This window comes from Callithrix jacchus, chromosome 4, assembly GCF_049354715.1.
Source record: "Callithrix jacchus isolate 240 chromosome 4, calJac240_pri, whole genome shotgun sequence".
NCBI lineage: Eukaryota > Metazoa > Chordata > Mammalia > Primates > Cebidae > Callithrix > Callithrix jacchus.
Genome location: NC_133505.1, coordinates 51639631 through 51659696, shown reverse-complemented (window position 1 = coordinate 51659696; position 20066 = coordinate 51639631). Strand labels below are relative to the sequence as shown.

Here is a 20066-nt window from a genome sequence, read left to right as displayed (position 1 = left end):
ACCAGTGGTGGCGGTAGGGAGGCACCTCCATTTATCAGTTCTGCTTCCTGGGTGAGTCTCCCATGAACTCACAGCCCATCCACACCCCTGCCAGATTTTCTCAGCCCTCCAAATGCACCCCCGCAAACGCCAACACCCTTGTATCATTCCAATTCCCCAGGGGGGTTCTTCTTGGGTGGGCTGCAGGAGTCCCCTGTATGGAAGTCCCAGCTATACCCCACCCCAAATAAACTCCCAACAGTGTCTTACCACCCTGCGCTGCCCACCTGCACAGGCGGAATGCCATTGTTGCTCTGCCGGAACTCGCCCTCGTCCCCAGCACTGATCTCCTCATAATCATCCAGCATCCGCACTCGCATCCCCGGCTGCAGTGTCTGTTGCACATATTCTCCATAGCCACTACGGCTGGAGAATTCAGAGCGCTGGCGGAAAACCCACCCTTGTCTTCTGGGGGTGGTGACAATGGTGGGGAGTAAAAGGCTGGGGCCTGAAATGTAGGGCTGAAAGATGGACCTGGATGGCCGAGGAGGTGACGCGCCCTGTTCGCTGAGGTTCCGGGCCCAGCCCATGCTCCGCACCAGCTCAGAGATGAGGTTGCCCACAGCCATGCTAAACTCCAGCTCCCGCTGTCCCCGGCTTTTCTCTGTTGTAGCACATGGGGAGCTTTGGTCTCCAGCTCCCAGCTCTGGACTGTTATTCAGCTGATCCAGGAGGGAGGTGACACAAAGGTAACGCTTCACCAAGGAAAAGAGCAGCTTTCCTGGGATCTGTAAGAGACAATCCTTGGCACAGGTTCATCTCTTCCTGGCTTCCTTCTTCCCTTCCCCCCAATATCCTCTACTCTGTAGCTTTCAAACTTTGATTTGTGTAAGAAAGGCACAGGGAGTGTCTTCAAACACAGATTCCTGGGTTCCAATCTCAGAAATTCTGAATGGATAGGGGCTGGGAGGGAGGACATGAACATTCATGTTAACAAGTTCCCAGGTGGCTCTGGTGCTAACATACAGTCCTGAACCACGTTTTCAGAAATAATGCCTTAGGCCTTGTACACAGCATTTCCCTACAGCTGGCAGCGTACCTGAGGCAGATGAATGCCCTCAAAGGCCATGCAGTGTTCTTCAGAGGATGTGGTTTCTGCAAACAGCTCCAGCAATGTATAACGACTGTCAAAATCCATGTGCTGCTCGATGCCATCTTGCTGGCTCAGTGACAGAAGGACGTGAGCCCGACTCCCTGTAATCCACACCCAATCCATATCTTCTCCTCCATCCCTAATACCTTCTCCCTGCCTTTTCTAGATTCTATCTCTTACCCCAGAGGCTTTCAAACTTTGGTACTAAGACTCACAGCAAGAAACACATTTTACATGGTAACCTGTTACACACATACATATAACTGAAACATATTATTTTATGCTACAAAATTTACCTACTAAGTGCTACACACTGATAACTTTAGTTTTTTTTTTATGTTGGTTATAAACCACCAAATTGATTTCAAAACCTACTAATAAATCTCAATCCAGTTTCAAAAATACAGATAAGTCATATTCTCTTCTCTGTCAATGCACTGAGAACAAACCGATAAGCCAGAGGCTATCATTTTAGCCTCTTCATATACTTGAAATAGACTATTAATCTATTTTTCCTTTGCATCAAATTGATATTCACAAAATACTAGGTGTTCTTACAGAGCTGGGAAATCTCTTTCTGCTCTTACTCCTCCTTGTGGCCCCATTTTCTCCATTGCTTTCCTTCTTCCCTGGCTGTCTCTTACCAGCATCGTGGGCTGCCAGAGCCTGCAGCATTTTGCCTGCACTCCGGCGGATCTGAGGCTCAGGATTGCACAACATGTGCATGAGCAGGTCCAGGGCTCCTGTCTCCCTGAAGACACCAGTAAGGGGCCCAATGCTGGCGTAGGCACTGAGCACATGGATGGTGTGGAGCACAGCAGCTGTGAGGCTTGGGGTCCCACTTTCTGCCAGCTGCCTGGCAGCCCTGCGTACCAGCGCTTGCACATCAGCCTCCATCTCTCCCATTGCCACTTCATCCAGGCCTCCTGGATCTCGAGGAAAGCTTCCTGAAACCCCAGCTGGTTCATGCTGAGGTCCCTTAGATAGTGCTCGCTCACCTAACAGCCCAGGGCAGTTGGCGTAGACCTCAGGAGCTGACAGCCACATGAGGATGTGCTCTGCTTTGCCTTCTTCCACACCCACTTTGCCCACTTCCCCACACTTCAGGACACTCCATCGGATCAGGTATTCAGGATGTCCATCATGCCCAGGCCTCTGCCGAATGAGTTCTTCAGGGTATGCCTGCAGCCGGGGCCCTAAGGGCACCATGAGGTCCCCAGCATGCCGTTCCCCCACCATCCTGACCTCCTGGGATACAAAAGGAGAAAGATAAGGCAGTATGAGAAAAGAAAAAAAATACATAGAGAGGGTGGAATCTTGACACACAGAGAAGGTGGGTGGTGATCGGTAGGCTGCATGGTAGAATTTAGGAGGCCAAACAGAAAAGGCAAAAAATAGGATGGAATAAATAGCTGAACATACTTTGGGATTTATAACAGAAGGAGAATAGAGTTAACACAGTGAGGGGATAAAAAGAAGGGGTTTAAGAAATGGAAGAGTTGGCTGGGCATGGTGGCTCACATCTGTAATCCTAGCACTTTGGGAAGCCAAGGCAAATAGATCATGAGGTCAGGAGTTCCAGACCAGCCTGGCCAACATAACGAAACCCTGTCTCTACTGAAAATACAAAAATTAGCCCAGTGTAGTGGCACACTCCTGTAGTCCCAGCTACTCAGGAGGCTGAGGCAGGAGAATCGCTTCAACTGGGGAGGCAGAGATTGCAGTGAGCCAAGACCACACCACTGCACTCCAGCCTGGGTGACAGAGTGAGATTCTGTCTCAAAAAAATAAAAAAAATTTTTAAAAAAGTAGAGTTTACAAAAAGAGAATGAAAAGAATAATAGGCAAAGTAACAATAAACACAGTGACAGTTAATTAAGCAAGACAGTTTAGGCAGGATAGCAGCATGGCTGAGAGTTACAGGTTAGGACTTAGAAGGATAACATGGGAGGACAGGAAGGGCAGCAGCACATGAGGCATGGAGTCAAAACACGTGAGGAAAAGTAGGATAGCAGGATAGCAGAGGGGCGGGACAGGGAGTATAAACAACAGAGTAAAGCTACAAGGTGGATGTAAAGAGTGGGCCACGGCAGATGTAGAGAATGGAGATGACAAAAAGCTGGAATGTTGGGGCAAATGACTGGATAGGAAAAGTGTATTTGAGTCTTGTGAAAGGGGGAGGGGCCTAGGGACCAGACAAAATTATGGGAAAGACAACCAGGTCCCACCCTGCACTTATGCTGTATGGTAAGGATCTAAGTAAGTCAGGTAGATAAGATAGAGGTGGTAATCATGAGGTTAGGGGTAGGGAATGAGGTCAGGAGAGAAGCAATATTCAGAGATTTCAGAGTCAGATAAATGTGACTCTGAATTCTGGCTCTTTGTCTCACTGTCTGCATAGTTTGGAACAAGTTACTTAACCTCTGAGCTTGTTTTCTCTTCTGCAAGATGGTAATATTCATAGCTTATTAAATTTCATGAATTTAATAAGATCATGTATATAAAGCACTTGGAACAGCATGTAGCACATACTTCTTAGATGGAGGAGGTAGGAGAGCCATCAAATAAATGCAAAGTTATTAAAACTGATTGTAAATGGGAGTGGAATGATCAGGAAAGATACGCGTGATATGAAGCAATACAGGGGCAACAGAAAATGGAATAAGAATGAAAAGGTAAACCCAGATGAAGACATGGTGGTCAGGGCAGGGGTCATGTTGGTGTACAGGGACGGAAGATGAGAGTAGAAGAGGAAGGAGAAAGAAGGATGTGGACCTCAATGGAGACAGGGGCCCAATTAGGATGTGGGGCAGGCCTGGATGGTAACCAGCGACCTGCCAGCGGGCAACTGATTACCAGCAGAGGGAAGTAAAAGAATCGGATAGGAAGAGGTGGGGGTGTAACGTAGGCCTAGAAGAGCAACAATAAACTAAGGTGTGGGGTGAGGTCTGGACGCAGGGATAGGACCAGCAGATGGCAAGGTCAAGCCCAAGCTTGCTGAGCCGTGGGGAGGTGGAGGAGGCCAGCATTGCAGAGGGACCGGGTTTGGGGAGCGGGGTGAGGAGAGTTGGGGGAGCGGTCCAAGGAAGCCGAAAAAAAAACAGTAAATCTCAGAGAGCTAGATCTGGTTCCCTTCGTCAGCCCTACTGACAGTGGCTAAAGAACCGGGGAGGGGACAGAAGAAGGGGAGGGGACAGAAGAAGGGGAGGGTCCGGGTCCGCGCAGAACTCTCCTCTCACCTCCCACCGCCCGGCTCAGCCCTCGCCGGGACCCAGCAGCTGGTCCCGCCGTCCTGGCCCCGCCTCCTCAGAGCTCCCTTCCGGGTCACACGGCGAGTGCACGCACGGCCGGGTACCTACGGGTCCCACCGCGGCCCACGCCGAGCGTGGCGGAACAGCTCGTGAGTCGAGCATGCGTGCTACCGCAGGCGACTGCACGGGGAGAGGGGCGTGGGGGCGCGCTACCGGCGGAGCCCCGGATCGAGATCACGTTGCTCCTCTCTCTGCAGCAGGAAGGTCTTTCCATCCAGTCAACTGTGAACCCCCGCTTCGCTTCACTGGGTTGCCCTCCTAATCCTCCCTTTCCCAACACAGAGATCATTCAGAGGAAACACAGTATCCCACACTCCCACCTTAAGGCTGTCCTATGACTTTTCAGTAGGTCACGTGCCCATGAGTTTCCCACACCCTTGAGCAAGGCTTTGGATTAGTTGTGTCACTTTTCCTATTAGTTAAAATTACTCCTATGCGTTGGCCTTAACACCTAACAAAGCCACGCATGGGAAGAAGATCCTCGACCCCGCAAAATGTTCCTTAAATTAAATCGTATAGAATTCAACAGCCCAAAGCACACGTTAGCATTACCGTTCTCACCAAGCAGCCCGGATTGCTACTCAGAGCAGCAATTTTAGGAGTTTGCCTTGCAGTCATACCCCCCTCCCTCCCTAAGTAGAAAAATAGAGCCAAAGACCCCACAGTCTGTGCACAAAAATGATACATTTATTGAAAGAGTATTTTTTTAATACAAAAGAAAGCTCTGTACATAGGACTGTGACCATGTCCACTATTCCTGGGTCAGCATCCCAGGGGAAGTAGAAACCACTGACATACACACTCACATTCACACACACACACACACACACATACCCCAGAGCCACCGAGGAAGGGAAACACCAAGGATCGCTGCACATAAAAATGCCACCTCAACTCATCCCTGACACACGCATGTTCTCCCAAGGCCACACTCACACAACACCCATTATAAGCACTTTGCCTGATTCACTCGCTGGGTCTGTCTTTTGTGGGAAGGAGAGGAAAAATTCATCAAAGGTCTCCTCCCATGGGTGGGGGAGTAGGGAGTGAGTGAGTGGTGGTGGAGTGAAACAAGAGCAGAGCAAAGGGGCTGGGCAGTTACAGACCTGAGTCCCAAGCTCCCCTGCTCTCTGGCCCCTGATTTGCCATGCCCCAGCCTTGAAAGCCACCCATAAGCCCCAGCTATCTCCAGGAGAAAGCCCAGAAAGGTGACTTCCATCTTGGCACCCCAAATTGGGGCAAGACAGCAATGAGGGTTAGAGGTTAGGGGGTTCTCAAACATGTAGGCAAATCATCCCCTTGATAACTAGGCTGTGCGTAAAATCTTCCCCCACCCCTTCACCTAATCACAGAAGCCAGCTTGTTCCTACTGAAGGCAGTCGTAGGGGTTAAGAAAATTTCACCCCACTGCTGCCCTGTTTCTGAAAAAGCTCCCTTTCTGGATATAGGTGGCGAAGGTAGGCTCTGACACAGGGAAAAGACCCTCCCCCCTATGCTGCCCACCCTCAAGATCTACCCCAAAGGGGGAAGAGGGAGGTGGGGCATAGCCCCTGTACAAATTACATAAATACTGAGGTTACACTTAGAAAAATAAAGTCATTTTCTTCAAGGCTTTTTGTCTTAATTTAAAAAAGTTACAGTAGCTGCTCACTCCCTGGGAGAGCTGCCCATTTCTGGCTCCCCTTTGGCTGCATTCAGCCCAAGAGCTGCTCCCACTTCTTCTGACCCCCATTCCTGCCTCTCACCCCCTCCCAGACCCCACCCTGCTCACTGCAACTTGGGCCCCAGGCAGCTACAGGCCTGGGGAAGCACAAGGCTGCAATGCCCATGCGTGTGGCACAAATGAAGTCAGTTGCCTCTGCCTGACACCCTCCCACCCCACCCCGACATTTGGTCTCCCTCTTCCCTCTCCCTAGCAACAGCCCTAAAGGGCAAAAAGAGGCCCAGAGCTGTAGGTCACCCTCCCCACCCCGTTGGGGCATGGCCTGAGGGCCCCTCCCCCCGCTTTCTCCTGGAAACAACCCAGGACTGGGCAAACCCAGAATCTCCCCTACACACTGGCAGACCCCAAGCTTGTGGGGTGGCTCTGTCCCCAGGGGCCCAGCCAGTTCTGGGGAGCCCAAAGGCTCCCCAGGGAAGGGGAGTTTGGGCAGGGAGGGGGACGAGAAAAACGCCATAAAAAAAAGTTAAATATTTTAAAAATATATATTTATAGATTTGTTTTCACTTCGTCTCCTCAAATAAAAAGTTCAAAATCAACTTTAAGTAAAGCAGCTGGGAGGAGAGGGGGGAAGACGAGGGGAAGAAGGGAACGCTGGTGGTTCCCTCCAACCCAGGAGCCCCTGGAAGTCCAAGGGGAGTGGCAAGGCAGGGCAGGCGGCCCCAGGAACCTGCCCAGTGCACAGGCCCAGCTACTCAGGAGCTGAAGGGGCAGAGGGCAGCGGTGTGAGGGAAGAAGCCCCTGTCTCCCCAGCTGGCCCCCCGAGAGGCAGGGGCAGGGCTCTTTTGACCCAGCCTGTGGCAGACACAGGGCTCACCTGGGGTCAGCGAGGAGGCTGGCAAGAAGGCCCCAACTGCTTCCTCAGGGGAGGACACAGTGCCCAGCCCCACAGAAGGCCTGTGTGTGGGGAGGTGGGGCACGGTCCCATTGGGTAAGCTAATACTCATGGCAAACATCGAGCCAAGCTGGCAAGGGGGGTCCCAGGAAGGAGGACGGCCCCTCCAGCAACACAAACGGGAGGTGGGGCGGGAAGAAGGGGAGGCTGAGGGAGGACGGGTGGAGGCAGACAGGCCCATTTCTTTGGCTGGAGTGAGAGGGCTCAGTCCTGTGGCTGCCTGCCCGCTCCTCCTCCCCGCCTTCCTCCCGCGGCCCGTCAACATGTGTGTAAAGAAAACGTGAAAAGGCAACAATAAATAAGTGGTGCCATCCCTTGGCCATCTGTCCAGGGCGGCGGGCGGATCATTCACTCTTGGTGCTGTGGGCGGTGTCCAGGTTCACCACCTGTAGCTCGGTGAGGTTGCTGCTGCTCCCGGCCTGCTGCCCTATCACAGCCATCTGGAGGGAAGGGGGTGTATGAGGAGAGGCAGGGACCGGCCAGACAGCTCAGGCTCCCCCAGCTCCCCTGCCTGCCAACCAAGGCCTGCGCAGAAAAGCAGATGGGCTTCTGGGCTAGGGATTTCAGCTTTGATAAACTGGTAACAGGGTCCCCCAAAGTCTAGACAAAGAATTGGCTATCTGGGATGGGGTGACAGGTATCCCCACCTACCTGGTGGAGCTGAACTGCTGAAACAGGGATCTGCACTGTCCCAGATGACGCTGTCAGGAACACCTGGGGGACACCACCTACATTGGAAAACCACAGGAGATACTCAACTGTTTGTTGAAACTTCCTGATATTGGAGGAGTGGTAACAAATGCACAAGTGATGGGGGGAGTGTCAGATGGAAGTGCCAAAGGGAGAGGGTGCCAGTGTGTCTGAGGGTGCATGTGGGTGTGAGCATCCAAGTGTGCATGGGTGTCCAAATGTATGTGTGAGCATCTAAGTCTGTGTTGTATTTGGGTAGAAATATTTGTAGGCATCAGTGCATGTGTGTATGTGTGAGTATGCGTGTGTGTATAAGGAAGGAAATGATCCTCCTTTCCTGAGCCCTGCTCCTCTACTCACCTGGTTCCTGGACCTGGCTGTGGGACACCTGCATGGTGGATGGTGCCTGGGAGAAGGCATTCAGCACGGTGAGGCTGCCATCAGCCAGGCCCGAGGTGGGAGCATACATCACCGCATGCGGGCTAGGGTACATCATGTGGCCACCCACAGTTGTGGGCACAGATGACGTCATGATGGTGGCGGGCAGCGTCACTGGTAAACACAAACATGTCAGCTCAATACTGGTCCCTACTGATACCTCCCATTCCACCCCTAGGAATTCCAGGCCTCCAGAGCCCTCTTGCCATTTCCAAGGCCAGAAGCTAGAAACAACTATTCCTCTGCTCCATCATCAACTTAAAAAAGTCTATTTTTTCTTGAACACAACAACATCAATCTTTAATTGTATCCTATCACATTGTACTATTCAACTGTCTATCTGCTGAATGCTCTAAGTCCCAAATCTTGGGAAAAACAAAGATTATGACTAACCTACTCTCAGGAAACTCAGATACTCCCCTTTTAGGGAGCTCTAACATCTCATTTTTATTTGTTCTCATTCTCCCTCCTTCTTAATGCACAGCTAACAAATTCATCTGTCAAACCAGCACATCTCAAATGCTAATGTGCATTACATGGGAATCTTGATAAAACACAGATTCTGATTCAGTAGGTTTAGGGTGAGACTCAAGATTCTGTATTTCCAACAAGCTCCCAGGTAATGCTGGTGTTCCCAGTCCATAGGCCACACTTCGAGTTATAAGGTTATAAATAACAAGAACTTAAAATTAACCTTATTTTAAGAGTATCTCATCATTTCTGAAATGTCTAGAGATATATGAGGGTAATTGTAGCTATTCAAAACCTATAAGACCCTAGCACAAAGAGAAAATTGCTAAGTCCTTCCCGATAATTAAGCAAATGTGTCATTGAGCAAGTAACTTATTTCTAGGCCTCTGGCTCCTCATCTGAATGAGAAGGTAGCTCCTAAATTTCTCCTGGAATCCATGGGCCCACTGCAGGGCAGGATTCAAAACCCAGTCATCCTCACCTGACTTTCCCATAATTATTAAGCCAAAAGCCTCAATCTCCACTTTAAGAAATCCCTTGACTTTAGCTACAAAAGGGTTACTGCTGGCACCTACTACTAGGCGTCATGGGGGAGGCAGGCAGGGAGGGTGACAGGGCTATGAGCTATACCTGTCCCGCTGGAGGAGGTCTGCGTGAGGTCTGTGCTGCTGTCACGGGAGGGAGACGCTTGCTGTGGAGCCTGGTGCACTTGAATGGCCTGCACTGGGACCTGCTGGGCCACTGCCCCACCTGTAAGACATAGAGTCTTATTTGTGCTCTGTCCTGCCCAATTGCCACCTCCACCAAGTACCCATGGACACCCCAGTCCCAGGGTCTGGCACACTGGTTCCCAACTCCCATCACTATCTTTCCTGGGAGTCAAAGAGGCCCTTCATGCCCAAATCTCCCTCTGGAGGCTTCCATTCTCTGCTCTTGCTCATCCCTCCTCCTCCTGCCCTGGGCCTTGCCTCTCTTTTTTTCAGTTAACCCAAGAGCTGGCAGTAACCCATCAAGGACATGATCTGCCTTCCAGTCAAGGCAGGAAGTGGTGGAATGTCTACTGCCCTGTGGCAGTGGGGGCATGGGGCTGGGGTACCTAGACAGGGCCAGAGTATATGGTTGAAACTTACTGACAAGGACAGCAGGGGTCTCAGTGGGCAGAGGTATGCCTGCCAACGGGATATAAGAGGCTTCTCTCAGGCTCTGGCCCCTAGTCACCTTCCTTCTGAGCAGGGAAAGAGGTTCTCTTGGTGCCAGCCCTAAACACACTCTTAGCATGCTTGATTTGCCCCAAGGACGAATCTCTCCCTGCCCCTCATGACTCACCAGGCATAAGGGTGAAGCTGGTAGGCAGCTGCATAAGGCCCCCAGAGGAGACAGGGCCGCTGCCTGTACTCTTCAGCACAGTCCCGTTGGCACTGCCGACAGCACTGGGGCTGACACTAGCAGACACTGGTGCCAGGTAGTTGGTGATGGGAAAGGAGGGGCCACTGCTGACTTGCATGGTGGTAGAGGTGCTAGGTGCTGTTTGGATGGTAGAGGTGGTACCCGGCAGGTTGGTGACCGTGAACGCCGGCTTCAGTGTGTCCTACACCAAGAATAAAGATGAAGCAATGAGCCTCTACCAGATCCTGCCTTTGCAGAAGCTTTGTGTGGACTGAGAACCCAGACTGAAACCAGTGAGCTTGGGTTCAAATCCCCACACCACCATTTACTTGCTGCCTGACTCTTGGGTAAGCTATTGATCTACCGAGTTACAGTTTCCTATCCATAAAGGGAGAATAATACCTAGGTTGCTGTAAGGATTAAATAGGTTAGCATACGTAAATCACTTGGAAAACAGTACCTGGCACATAAAAAGCCCAAAATAAACATTTGCTGTTCTTATGATAATGATGATGATTATTGCCATCATTATAATCCCGAGTTCTCTGCTCCAATGGACTGTGGTAATCTCACTGGCTGGGGAGTCAGGACATCAAGGCCTGTTCCTAGCTCTGGCAATGACCATTTATGTGACCCTGAAATAACCACTCCCCTTTTCTGAACCTTGGTTTTCCTCTATAAGCATGAGGGGGCTGGGCTGCTATGTTTTCTTTAAGAGTTTTTACAGCTCTGATTTGTCAGGCTTCCGATAGGAACTCTAAGTTTCTCAGGGAACTTAGAGTTTGAGAGCGATCTTGAGGGTCTGGCAATGATGCACATCCAAGATGTAAACTACCAAAAGAATGTACGCATCTAACAAATTTCCTGGGAATGAGACCTACTGTTACAAAAGTTTAAAAATTATTACAGATGATATGCTACTAAGAGAGGGAGAAGCCTACAGCACTGACTCTCCCCTCAGGGGGCCTTCGTTCTTAGAAGGGGAAGGAGGAAACTGAGAACCAAACCACCAAGCCCAGACCCGAACTGAGTCAACCAGAGGCTCAAAGGCTGGGGGTGGTTCGGCACGAGTCCTTTGCTAAGCAGCTGGGCCCAGGACTCTTGATTGGCAGAGGCGTTGCTAAGGCAAACAGTGCCGCTTCCTACCATTGGCCAGTTAGTTAAGCGCTACCCGGAAGGTGGAGCTCCCCAGACAGCAAGGGAGGAAGCCCCACCCCCTCTCCTTACCGGGAAAAGGAAGGGGGAGGCGTAACAGCCCCGGCATCCCTAGCAGCAGGCGAAAGCGCTCCCTAACTGCCCAGGCCCCCAACATCCTAAAGAGGCAGGCGGCAGGCTTGTAAGGTAGTCTCCGACCTAGTCAATCAGCCTGCCTGCCGAGAGTGCTGAGTTCCCAGGACCCCGGGAGCAGAGTGCTCGCTTTCTACTCCCAGGCGACCCAGCCTGGAGGGCTGGGCTAAACTACACCCCCGCCCCTAGTGGGGAGACAGCTGGCGGGAGGAATGCAATGGCCCTGCCAGGCAGGCGGGCTGCGGGCGGGAGGCCGGCGTGGAGCCCGAGCGGGCCTTATATGGGCACGGAGGCCGCCCGCTTATCTAGGGGGCCGGGCTCTGTCAGGAAAGCGAGGATGGACACCTGTCCCTTAGGACGAGGGTCGCTAATCCGGCTCCACTCTACATCCGTAGGCACCTATCCACCTGTCCTGGGCCAGAGAGGGAGAGGAACCCTCTTCCCTTCCCTCCTCTCACACAGGCAACCCAAACACACCTTGGTCTCCCCACTGCTGTCAGATTCCGACACCTGGTAGGTGAGATCTGTCTCTTCAAAGCCAGTGGCACTCATTCTCTGGTCTGTTGTGGGGTCTGAGCGGGGTGGAGAGTCTGGCGAGTTGAGGCAGGTCTGAATCAGTGCCTTGCCGGTTTCACTGGTGATCATGGGTTGCAGTTTGCGGGTGGCAAAGGTATACACATGGCCTGTCTCACTGGCCACCAGCAACAGCACCTGTGTCCCTGTCAGCGTGGACAGCTCATAGGCCTGAGGGGTGAGGAGGGAGACAGGCAGGTCAGCAAATTTTTAATCTCTACCTTCCTTGGGAAGTTGGAAAAAGAAGAATTATACAGTGATCCCCGTTCCCCCATTCCCATAATGACCTTCATCTCTAGTGACTCTGGGGGCAGAGTGTCCTATCAGGATCTCTGGAAGCAGCAAAACTACCCATGCTCCTCCTTTGAGGAGTAGCCCCACTGACCCGTAGATACCCCAAGCAAACAGTAATAGCTGGCCGGTGGTGGAACATACAACCTCAGGGGATACGAACGAAGGACCCAGCTAGCTGCTCTCCAACACAGCTTAGAGTCTGGAATGTCCCAGAGCCTCACCCCTCCTCACTGTCACAGGGACCAGGATGGATCCCTACCTACCACAGTGGAATTTGCACAAGACAGTGATAAGGGACCACTCAAGCTCCAACTGTTCCATGTTTCTTTCCAGAAACTGTACAGGCTCCAACTTGTTGACAGCCTAATTTCTCCTTTTGTCCTGTAATACTTTACTGCCCTTTTTTCTTTGTCTTGGGAAGAAGGTTATGAAAGGAGAGAAGAGAGTTTTCCTTCATTAATTACCTCCCCCCACAACCCTCTCCACTGATGATCAAGTGATAAGGGACACTGATACAACAGTGTCCTGAGTGATGGGAGATGAGACCTAGATTAGTACTGAACATCCTGCCATGAGCCCAGGAAGAGGACCTTAAAGGATGGCCCCATGGATGCCATACCCTCCCAACGAAGTTCTACGAACCACCTTGGAAGCAGCTCTGGTTTCTACATGGGACAGAAATAAACACCAGCCAGTGTTCCCAAGGATCCAGCTCCTTGTTTCCCAATTCCTCTGCTTTCATCCCTTCCCTTACCTTCTACACCCCAAAATTACTCCTTTCCTCACCACTTTCACTGGCTGGCAGATGAGAAATTCCTAGGTACCTCTGCAAGCCTCCCTGACTTCCCCCAAACCCCATCCATGCATAGATTCTCCATAGGGCTGGAAACCCCACTTGTCCTAACTGCAGGAAATTCTGCAGCTGGTCCTGCCAGGAGCATGCGGTTCCCAGTGGATGCCATGAAAGACTCACGACCGGCGCGGGACTAGGTCCCTGCTGCTCAGGGCAGCACCAGTTCTCCTGCCCGGCTCCCTTACCTGGTTCCTAACCCTGCCTGTCCTTCGAACAAGCACTACTCTTGTGGTGCCCGCTTCCTCCCACACATGCTCGCTCATTGTTGTCATGCAGCTCCAGCCTCCTCACCTCCATACCTTCTCGTCCGCTCCCTGCTTTTCCGGCGCCCTCCTCCGAACACCAGAGTGCACAGGACCTACTGATCCCGCTTCTCTTTATCCACCTCCTTGGCAGCCTGGCAGCCTCGAAGCCTCTCATGACCACTCCTCACCCCTTCACTCAGCAAGAGCCCTCTTCCCCTCGCGCGCCGGTCACTCCCACCTCGGCGCCTTTCCCCACGGTTCCGGGTGTTCGCGGGATCTCCCCTCTCCCCACATTTCCCAGGCGGCCCCTCCCCTTCGGCCCTCCCCGGGCAGGAGCCATCCCCTCCCACATACCTCCAGAGGACTCGCCGCCTCTCACCTCCGCCTCGGCTCAGCCTTCCTCCCGGGCTCCCCCTGTGCATCCCCACCCCTCCCGGCCTCCCGGGCCCGCCAGCCCGCCGGCTTGGTACCTTCTTCATGATGCCCGTCTTCCTCTTGCTGAAGGTCGTGTAGCGCCGCAGCTTGTTGTCGATGAACTCCATCTTGATCTTCACGCGGCCCCGGGTCTTCTTACCCGGCTTGGCCCCGCTCACCGCGCCGCTCACCGGCCCGTAGCCTCCGGTGGCCGCCGCCGACGCCTCGGGCCCACCGACCACCATGCCGATCTCCATCTCGCTCAGGCTCCGCTTCAGGCCGCGCCGCTCAGCGCCCAGCTCCTCCTCCTCGCCCGACTCCGAATCGCCCTCGCTGCCGCTGTAGAGGGCCCCCGCGGTGGGCGCCGGGGTGGTTGCCGCCGCTGCCGCAGCCTCCCGCTCCAGGCGGCCGGGCCCGAGCCCCGCGCCGTTCCCGGGGACTCGGCCCCCGTTAGCACCGCGAGTCCCGCCGCCGCCGCCGCCCGGCCGCCCCGTCGGGGTCCGATTCAGGCTGCCCCCCAGGGCCGAGCCCCGGCCCAGAGTCGCCGCGGCCCCAGCTTGGCTCGGTAACATGGCGCTCGATGCAGGAGGGCGGACGGGCAGTCAGCGAGGAATCGGAGACGCCGCCGCCGCCGCCATCGGCTTCCCGGCTCAACCCGGCACTCCCGCTGCTGCTGGTGCCGCTATCGCTGCCGCGGCAGCTGCTGCGAACCCGGGGCCCCTGCACGCCCGGGCCGACCTGGGCCCTCACTTTCCTGCCCCTGTGGCCCGGGCTGCCCCAGGCCGCGCGCAGCGCCCCCTGTCCGTCTGCTAGGGCGGCGCGCCCGGCGGCCGTCAGCGTCCCCCGGGGGGCAGGGGCTGCTGGCCGCGGCCGAGACAGCGGGTGGAGGGGGCCGGGACCACGCGCTGGCGGCGGAGGGATCCCCCGACCCTTCCCCCCATATAAAGAGATACAATGTTTCCTTTTATGGCGAGGCCGCTCCTTATATGGTGAGCCCCAGCGCCCCCGCCCCATTGGTCCGCGGTTCCGGCACCTCCGCTCCCCATTGGCCCACGGGTTCGCTTATTTGCATAGACATACCGAACTCGTTGCTGTCATCCCGCGTCAGACCGCGACTCCAAGAAGGGAGGAGCCGACGCCTCTTAAAGGAACCGGAGAGCAGGCACGACTCCGCCTCCCTGAACCCGAGAATGGTAGCATGGTTTGGGAGGCACCGGCGGAGAAGCAGCCTGGGAGAGGACTGGAGCGCAGTCTTGCGGAGGAGAGGGAGCAGCACTAGGAAATGGGCATCGGGACGCTGGAGGCAAACACTGGGGAAACCCCTGGGTGGATTGTGGGGTTTGCAGTAAAATTTAAAATGCAGCTCAGATTCCAAGGGAGGAGTGTAGGGATCGATTGGAGCACTTCCTCACACCCTCCTGAGGAAGGCACAGTTATTGGCGGAGCGGAGGGGGCTTGGGTCCCCGGTGTCCAGACTTGTCGCGCCCCGGCCCCTCCGCTCTAACTTTTCCCCTCCCCCCCGACTTCCCTTCCTTTTCCCTCGCTTTTGTAGGCGACGACACTTTCCCACCAAGCTGGCTCGCGAATCCTCATTCATCATCCTCTGCACGGTGGGGTCTTTGGCAGACATACATCTGGAAAAGGCGGGTGGAGGGGAGGGCGAGAGACAGATCGGCCTCCCACTCCCCGAGGCGGGCAGGGAGAAGAGACGGAGATCAGTGAAGACTTCCAGCTGCAGGCTGGGCTGGGGGGAGGGGGGCGTCCCGAGGATAAAGCCCACCCTACCGCCAGTGCAAAGACCGGGGAAAGTGTAGCCTGACAGAAAGTTTAAGCAAGAAAGCACGCTCGCGCACACACACGCACATGCACACCCTTCTCTGGAAAGCCCGTTGGAGGAAAAATAAATTTTCTTCTTCAGACATGGTATCGCTCTGTCGCCCAACCTGGAGTGCAGTGGCGCGATCTTGGCTCATGACAACCTCCGCCTCCTGGGTTCAAGCGACTCTCACGTAGCTGGGACTACAGGCGCATGCCACCACAGTGGCCTAATTTTTGTATTTTTTTGTAGAGATGGGTTTTTGCCTTGTTGCCCAGACTGATCTCGAACCCCTGGCCTCAAGCGATCCTTCCCCCTCCGCTTCCCAAACTCTTAGGATTATAGGCTTGAACCACCGTGCCCCGCAGAAAAAAAATTTAAAGATTAGAACTGGGGTGCTGCAAAGCCAGGTTCAAAGTCTGGGTCTGGATGTTTTTGCCAAAGCAGTGAAAATAGCTTGGACTTTGCTGTTAGAGAATTATTTAAATCTGGAATCTGCCTCTTGGTAGCCCTGTGCCTGGAAACAAGTGATCTGATATTTCCAAACTCCATATTCATCAATGTTGCTATCCATTCCATGAGATTTTTGTTGTTGTTGTTGTTGAGACAGAGTCTTGCTCTGTCGCCTAGGCTGGAGTGCTGGCACAATCTCGGCTCACTGCAACCTCCGCCTCCCAGGTTCAATCGATTCTCCTGCTGCCTCAGCCTCCCAAATAACTGGGATTACAGGTGCCCGCCATCACACCCAGCTAATTATTTTGTATTTTTAGTAGAGATGGGGCGATGTTGTCCAGGCTGGTCTCAAACCACTGACCTCCTGGTCACCTCAAGTAATCTGCCCGCCTCAGCCTCCCAAAGGGCTGGAATTACAGGTGTGAACCACCATGTCTAGCCTACTCCATGAAATTCTTAATGCAGATTTAATGAGATAAAGGCTAAAGGGCAAAGTAATTGGTCAGTGCTTAGGCAATAGGAATTACCTGGAGTAAGTCATCTCATCCTAGCATCTTCGAATGTTTAAGGGGATAGGAGACTGATTATTCCTGCCGGAAAAATTGGGAGGATTTAATAAAGCAGTTGATTGTAACCTATTCATTACTAGTAGTGGTAGTAACATCAATTCAGTATACTACAATTGACATTTAAAATAATTAGTGGGTATCACAAAAAGCAAAGTCAAATATTGCTGCATAAAACATTTGTTTGCATTATATATAAGTTGAACCCTATAAAATTACCATTTTATAGGTCAAGAAGGTGGGATATTGTCAGTTTCTTATCATTCAGTGTATGTGACAATATCAACTGCATTTCTTACTATAAGTCACGATCCAAAAGCTTTGAGAAATACTGAAATTAAATATGTGCAAGTGATCAGTAAAATATAGTGTATATAATGAATAAAACATAGCATGTATTTTTTGTAAGATAGAGATGAGGTCTCCCTATGTTGCCTAGGCTGGTCTCAAACTTCGGGGCTCAATCTATTCTCTCACCTCAGCTTCCCAAAGTGCTGGGATTGAAGGCCTGAGCCATGGCGCCCAGCCCCCAATAGTTTTAAAGAGGTTGCCCCTCCCCCCACCAATTTACCCTTTACCACAGGTACTTCAACATATGGAACAAGTTAGCCCAAGAGGAAGAACAGGTCAAATAGATAAATAGGTTCCAGAAGGGTTTTAGGGGCCACAAATGATGCTTGGGGTCATGTTTTGTCTAAGCACCAAAATATTACAGCCAAAGCCCTGGGATTTCATTCCCACCTACCCTCTAAAGACTTTTTCATTTGAGCCTCCTAGTTTAGACACATGCAAGGGTGACATCCCTCAGCAGGGACAGACAACTGCTCCCTGCCACATCTATAGGGGAGCTCCTATAGAGCAGTTGTCCGTGAAGAACACAGTCCTTAGCTACCCTCCAAATAGGCTGTCCTCTCTCCAATTTCTCCCAACTCTTGGGTCATTGCAAACCAGTGTTAGTGTCACAGCTTCTTTGTCTTCTTAGGATGGCCCAGCTTCATGTCCTTTGTCACCACAGGGAGTCAGGAGGAGATCTATACCCACACCAAAAGCATTGCTAGGGATAAAGTCAAAATCGAAAACTCTCATAGATGTGTTTTATTTGGACCTTATAACATTTAAAAATCATGAGAGTTTACATAAAAATCTGAATACCTGGCCAGGCGCAGTGGCTCACGTCTATAATCCTATACTTTGGGAGGCTGAGGCGGGTGGATCACTTGAGGTCAGGAATTCAAGACCAGCCTGGCAACATGGCAAAACACCATCTCTACTAAAAAAAGCAAAAAATTAGCCAGCCATAGTGGCACACGCCTATAATCTCAGCTACACGGGAGGCTGAGGCAGGAGAATCACTTGAACCTGGGAGGCAAAGTTTGCAGTGAGCTAAGATGGGGCCACTGCACTCCAGTCTGGGCTACAGAGTGAGACTCCGTCTCAAAAAAAAAAAAAAAAAAATCTGCATATCCAACCTCTCTAAAAAAAAATCGGAATTTTTGGTAATAATGGACCTAGGTACCCACAGGAGCATTGTCACCTGGAGCCGATGGCAGCCATAGACCCCACACAGCCTACTGAGCTCAGGGAAGCTCCCTGCCTGGCTGCTCTGAAATGGGAAGTTGAAATGTTCCTCCAAAAAACCTCATCAGAGTAGGCCTTTGCAACAGAGGGGAACTCCTGTCCACCCCAGACCACGAAAGGCCTCTGGAAGTGCATGAGAATTTCAGCCAGATCCCTCACACCACACAGATTCCACCCAGACCTTTCTTTCTTAACTTTTATCACCCAAGTAATAACAAAACAAATATTAAGGATTGCTTTTAAAAATTACTGTTGGCCAGGCACAGTGGCTCACGCCTGTAATCCCAGCACTTTGGGAGGCCGAGGCAGGTGGATCATGAGGTCAAGAGATCAAGACCATCTTGGCCAACATGGTGAAACCCCATCTCTACTAAAATTACAAAAATTAGCTGGGCGTGGTAGCGTGCGCCTGTAGTCCTAGCTACTCAGGAGGCTGAGGCAGGAGAATCGCTTGAAGCTGGGAGGCAGAGGTTGCAGTGAGCCGAGATCGCACCACTGCATTCCAGCCTAGGTGACAGAGCAAGACTCCATCTCAGGAAAAAAAAAAAAAATTACTGTCATGGCTGGGTGCAGTGGCTCACACCTATAATCCCAGCACTTTTCTTTTCTTTTTTTTTTTTTTTTTTTTTTGAGACGGAGTTTCACTCGTTACCCAGGCTGGAGTGCAATGGCGCAATCTCGGTTCACTGCAACCTCCGCCTCCTGGGTCAGGCAATTCTCCTGCCTCAGCCTCCAGAGTAGCTGGGATTACAGGCACGCGCCACCATGCCCAGCTAATTTTTTATATTTTGAGTAGAGACGGGGTTTCACCATGTTGACCAGGATGGTCTCCATCTCTTGACCTCGTGATCCACCCGCCTTGGTCTCCCAAAGTGCTGGGATTACAGGCTTAAGCCACCACACCTAGCCAATCCCAGCACTTTTCAAGGTCAAGGTGGGAAGATCGCTTGCGTCCGGGAATATGAGACCAGCCTGGGCAACATCATGAGACCCCATCTCTTAAAAAAGAAAAAATTGGGCCAGGTGAGGTGGCTCACACCTGTAATCCTAGCACTTCGGGAGGCCAAGGCAGGTGGATCACCTAAGGTCAGGAGTTCAAGACCAGCCTGGCCAACATGGCAAAACCCTATCTCTACTAAAAATACAAAAATTAGTCGAGCATGGTGGTGTGTGCCAATAATCCCAGCTACTCAGGAGGCTGAGGCAGGAGAATTGCTTGAACCCAGTTGCAGGGGCAGGGGGGTTACTGCAGTGAGCCAAGATCATGCCACTTCACACTCTAGCCTGGGTGAAAGCATGAAACTCTGTCTCAAAAAAAAAAAAATGTTGGGCATGGTGGCACGCACCTGTAGGCCCAGCTACTAGGGAAACTGAGGCAGGAAGATCACTTGAGCCCAGGCGGCAGTGAGCCGTGATGGTGCCACTTCACTAAATCTGGATGACAGAGTAAGACCCTCTCAATTAAAGAAAAAAAAATTACTGGCGGGGCGCGGTGGCTAACGCCTGTAATCCCAGCGCTTTGGGAGTCCGAGGCAGGCAGATCACAAGGTCAAGAGATCGAGACCATCCTGGCCAACATGGTGAAACCCTGTCTCTACTAAAAATACAAAAAAATTATCTGGGCATGGTGGTGCGCGCCTGTAGTCCCAGCTACTTGGGAGGCTGAGGCAGGAGAATTGCTTGAACCCGGGAGGCAGAGGTGGCAGTGAGCTGAAGTCGTGCTACTGCATGCCAGCCTAGTGCCTGGTGACAGAGTGAGACTCTGTCTCAAAAAAAAAAATTACTGTCAAAATACCCTAAATCTTTTTTTCATTTGGAATTAACCTTTACCCAGGGATTCATAATTTCACACAGAGGCAAAGAGGGTATTAATTGTGATGGCTGCATTAGAAGTAATGGAAGAGAATTGATGAGTCATTGAGTCATTGTGCCCAAGAAAAGTCT

At 52.2% G+C, this 20066-nt stretch overlaps 2 protein-coding genes across 7 annotated transcripts in view; both read right to left on the bottom strand.

Annotated features, from left to right (window-relative positions):
* The window catches only part of CUL9 (cullin 9), a 48972-nt gene extending 44532 nt beyond the window's left edge, over positions 1-4440 (bottom strand). For 3 of the 4 annotated variants that reach the window (XM_035295691.3, XM_035295692.3, XM_078369202.1), the window contains exons 1-4: positions 4372-4440; positions 1777-2380; positions 1079-1233; positions 267-767 (exon numbers count right to left, since the gene is read on the bottom strand). In XM_035295691.3, the coding sequence (XP_035151582.3) occupies positions 267-767; positions 1079-1233; positions 1777-2371 (1251 nt within the window). In that variant the 5' untranslated portion in view covers positions 2372-2380; positions 4372-4440. Of the gene's footprint in view, positions 1-266; positions 768-1078; positions 1234-1690; positions 2381-4371 lie in introns of all 4 variants that reach the window. The other variant, XM_078369201.1, reaches the window with a different exon arrangement.
* A 667-nt stretch (positions 4441-5107) lies between these two features.
* Positions 5108-14670, bottom strand: SRF (serum response factor). Of its 3 annotated transcripts, XM_078369210.1 has the most exons (8): positions 13766-14670; positions 11808-12074; positions 9984-10245; positions 9788-9826; positions 9288-9407; positions 8109-8300; positions 7710-7786; positions 5108-7498 (listed from the first exon to the last, which is right to left on the bottom strand). In XM_078369210.1, exons 1-8 carry the CDS (start codon positions 14279-14281, stop codon positions 7403-7405), a joined length of 1569 nt encoding a protein of 522 aa, XP_078225336.1. In that variant the 5' UTR covers positions 14282-14670; the 3' UTR covers positions 5108-7402. The 3 variants fall into 3 exon arrangements, with proteins under 3 accessions (XP_078225336.1, XP_002746612.2, XP_054109990.2); XM_002746566.6 differs by lacking the exon at positions 9788-9826; XM_054254015.2 differs by lacking the exons at positions 9788-9826; positions 13766-14670 and adding an exon at positions 13350-13561.
* Positions 14671-20066: the final 5396 nt, after the last annotated feature.

Coding starts and splice junctions, on each gene's coding strand:
- SRF (XM_078369210.1), bottom strand. CDS start 14,281: ATGTTACCGAGCCAAGCTGGGGCCGCGGCGACTCTGGGCCGGGGCTCG. Junction 9,827..9,983: donor CAGCTTCACCCTTATGCCTG/GTGAGTCATGAG, acceptor TCCCGTTGGCAG/GCATACCTCTGCCCACTGAG. Junction 8,301..9,287: donor GACCTCCTCCAGCGGGACAG/GTATAGCTCATA, acceptor TGTGTTTACCAG/TGACGCTGCCCGCCACCATC.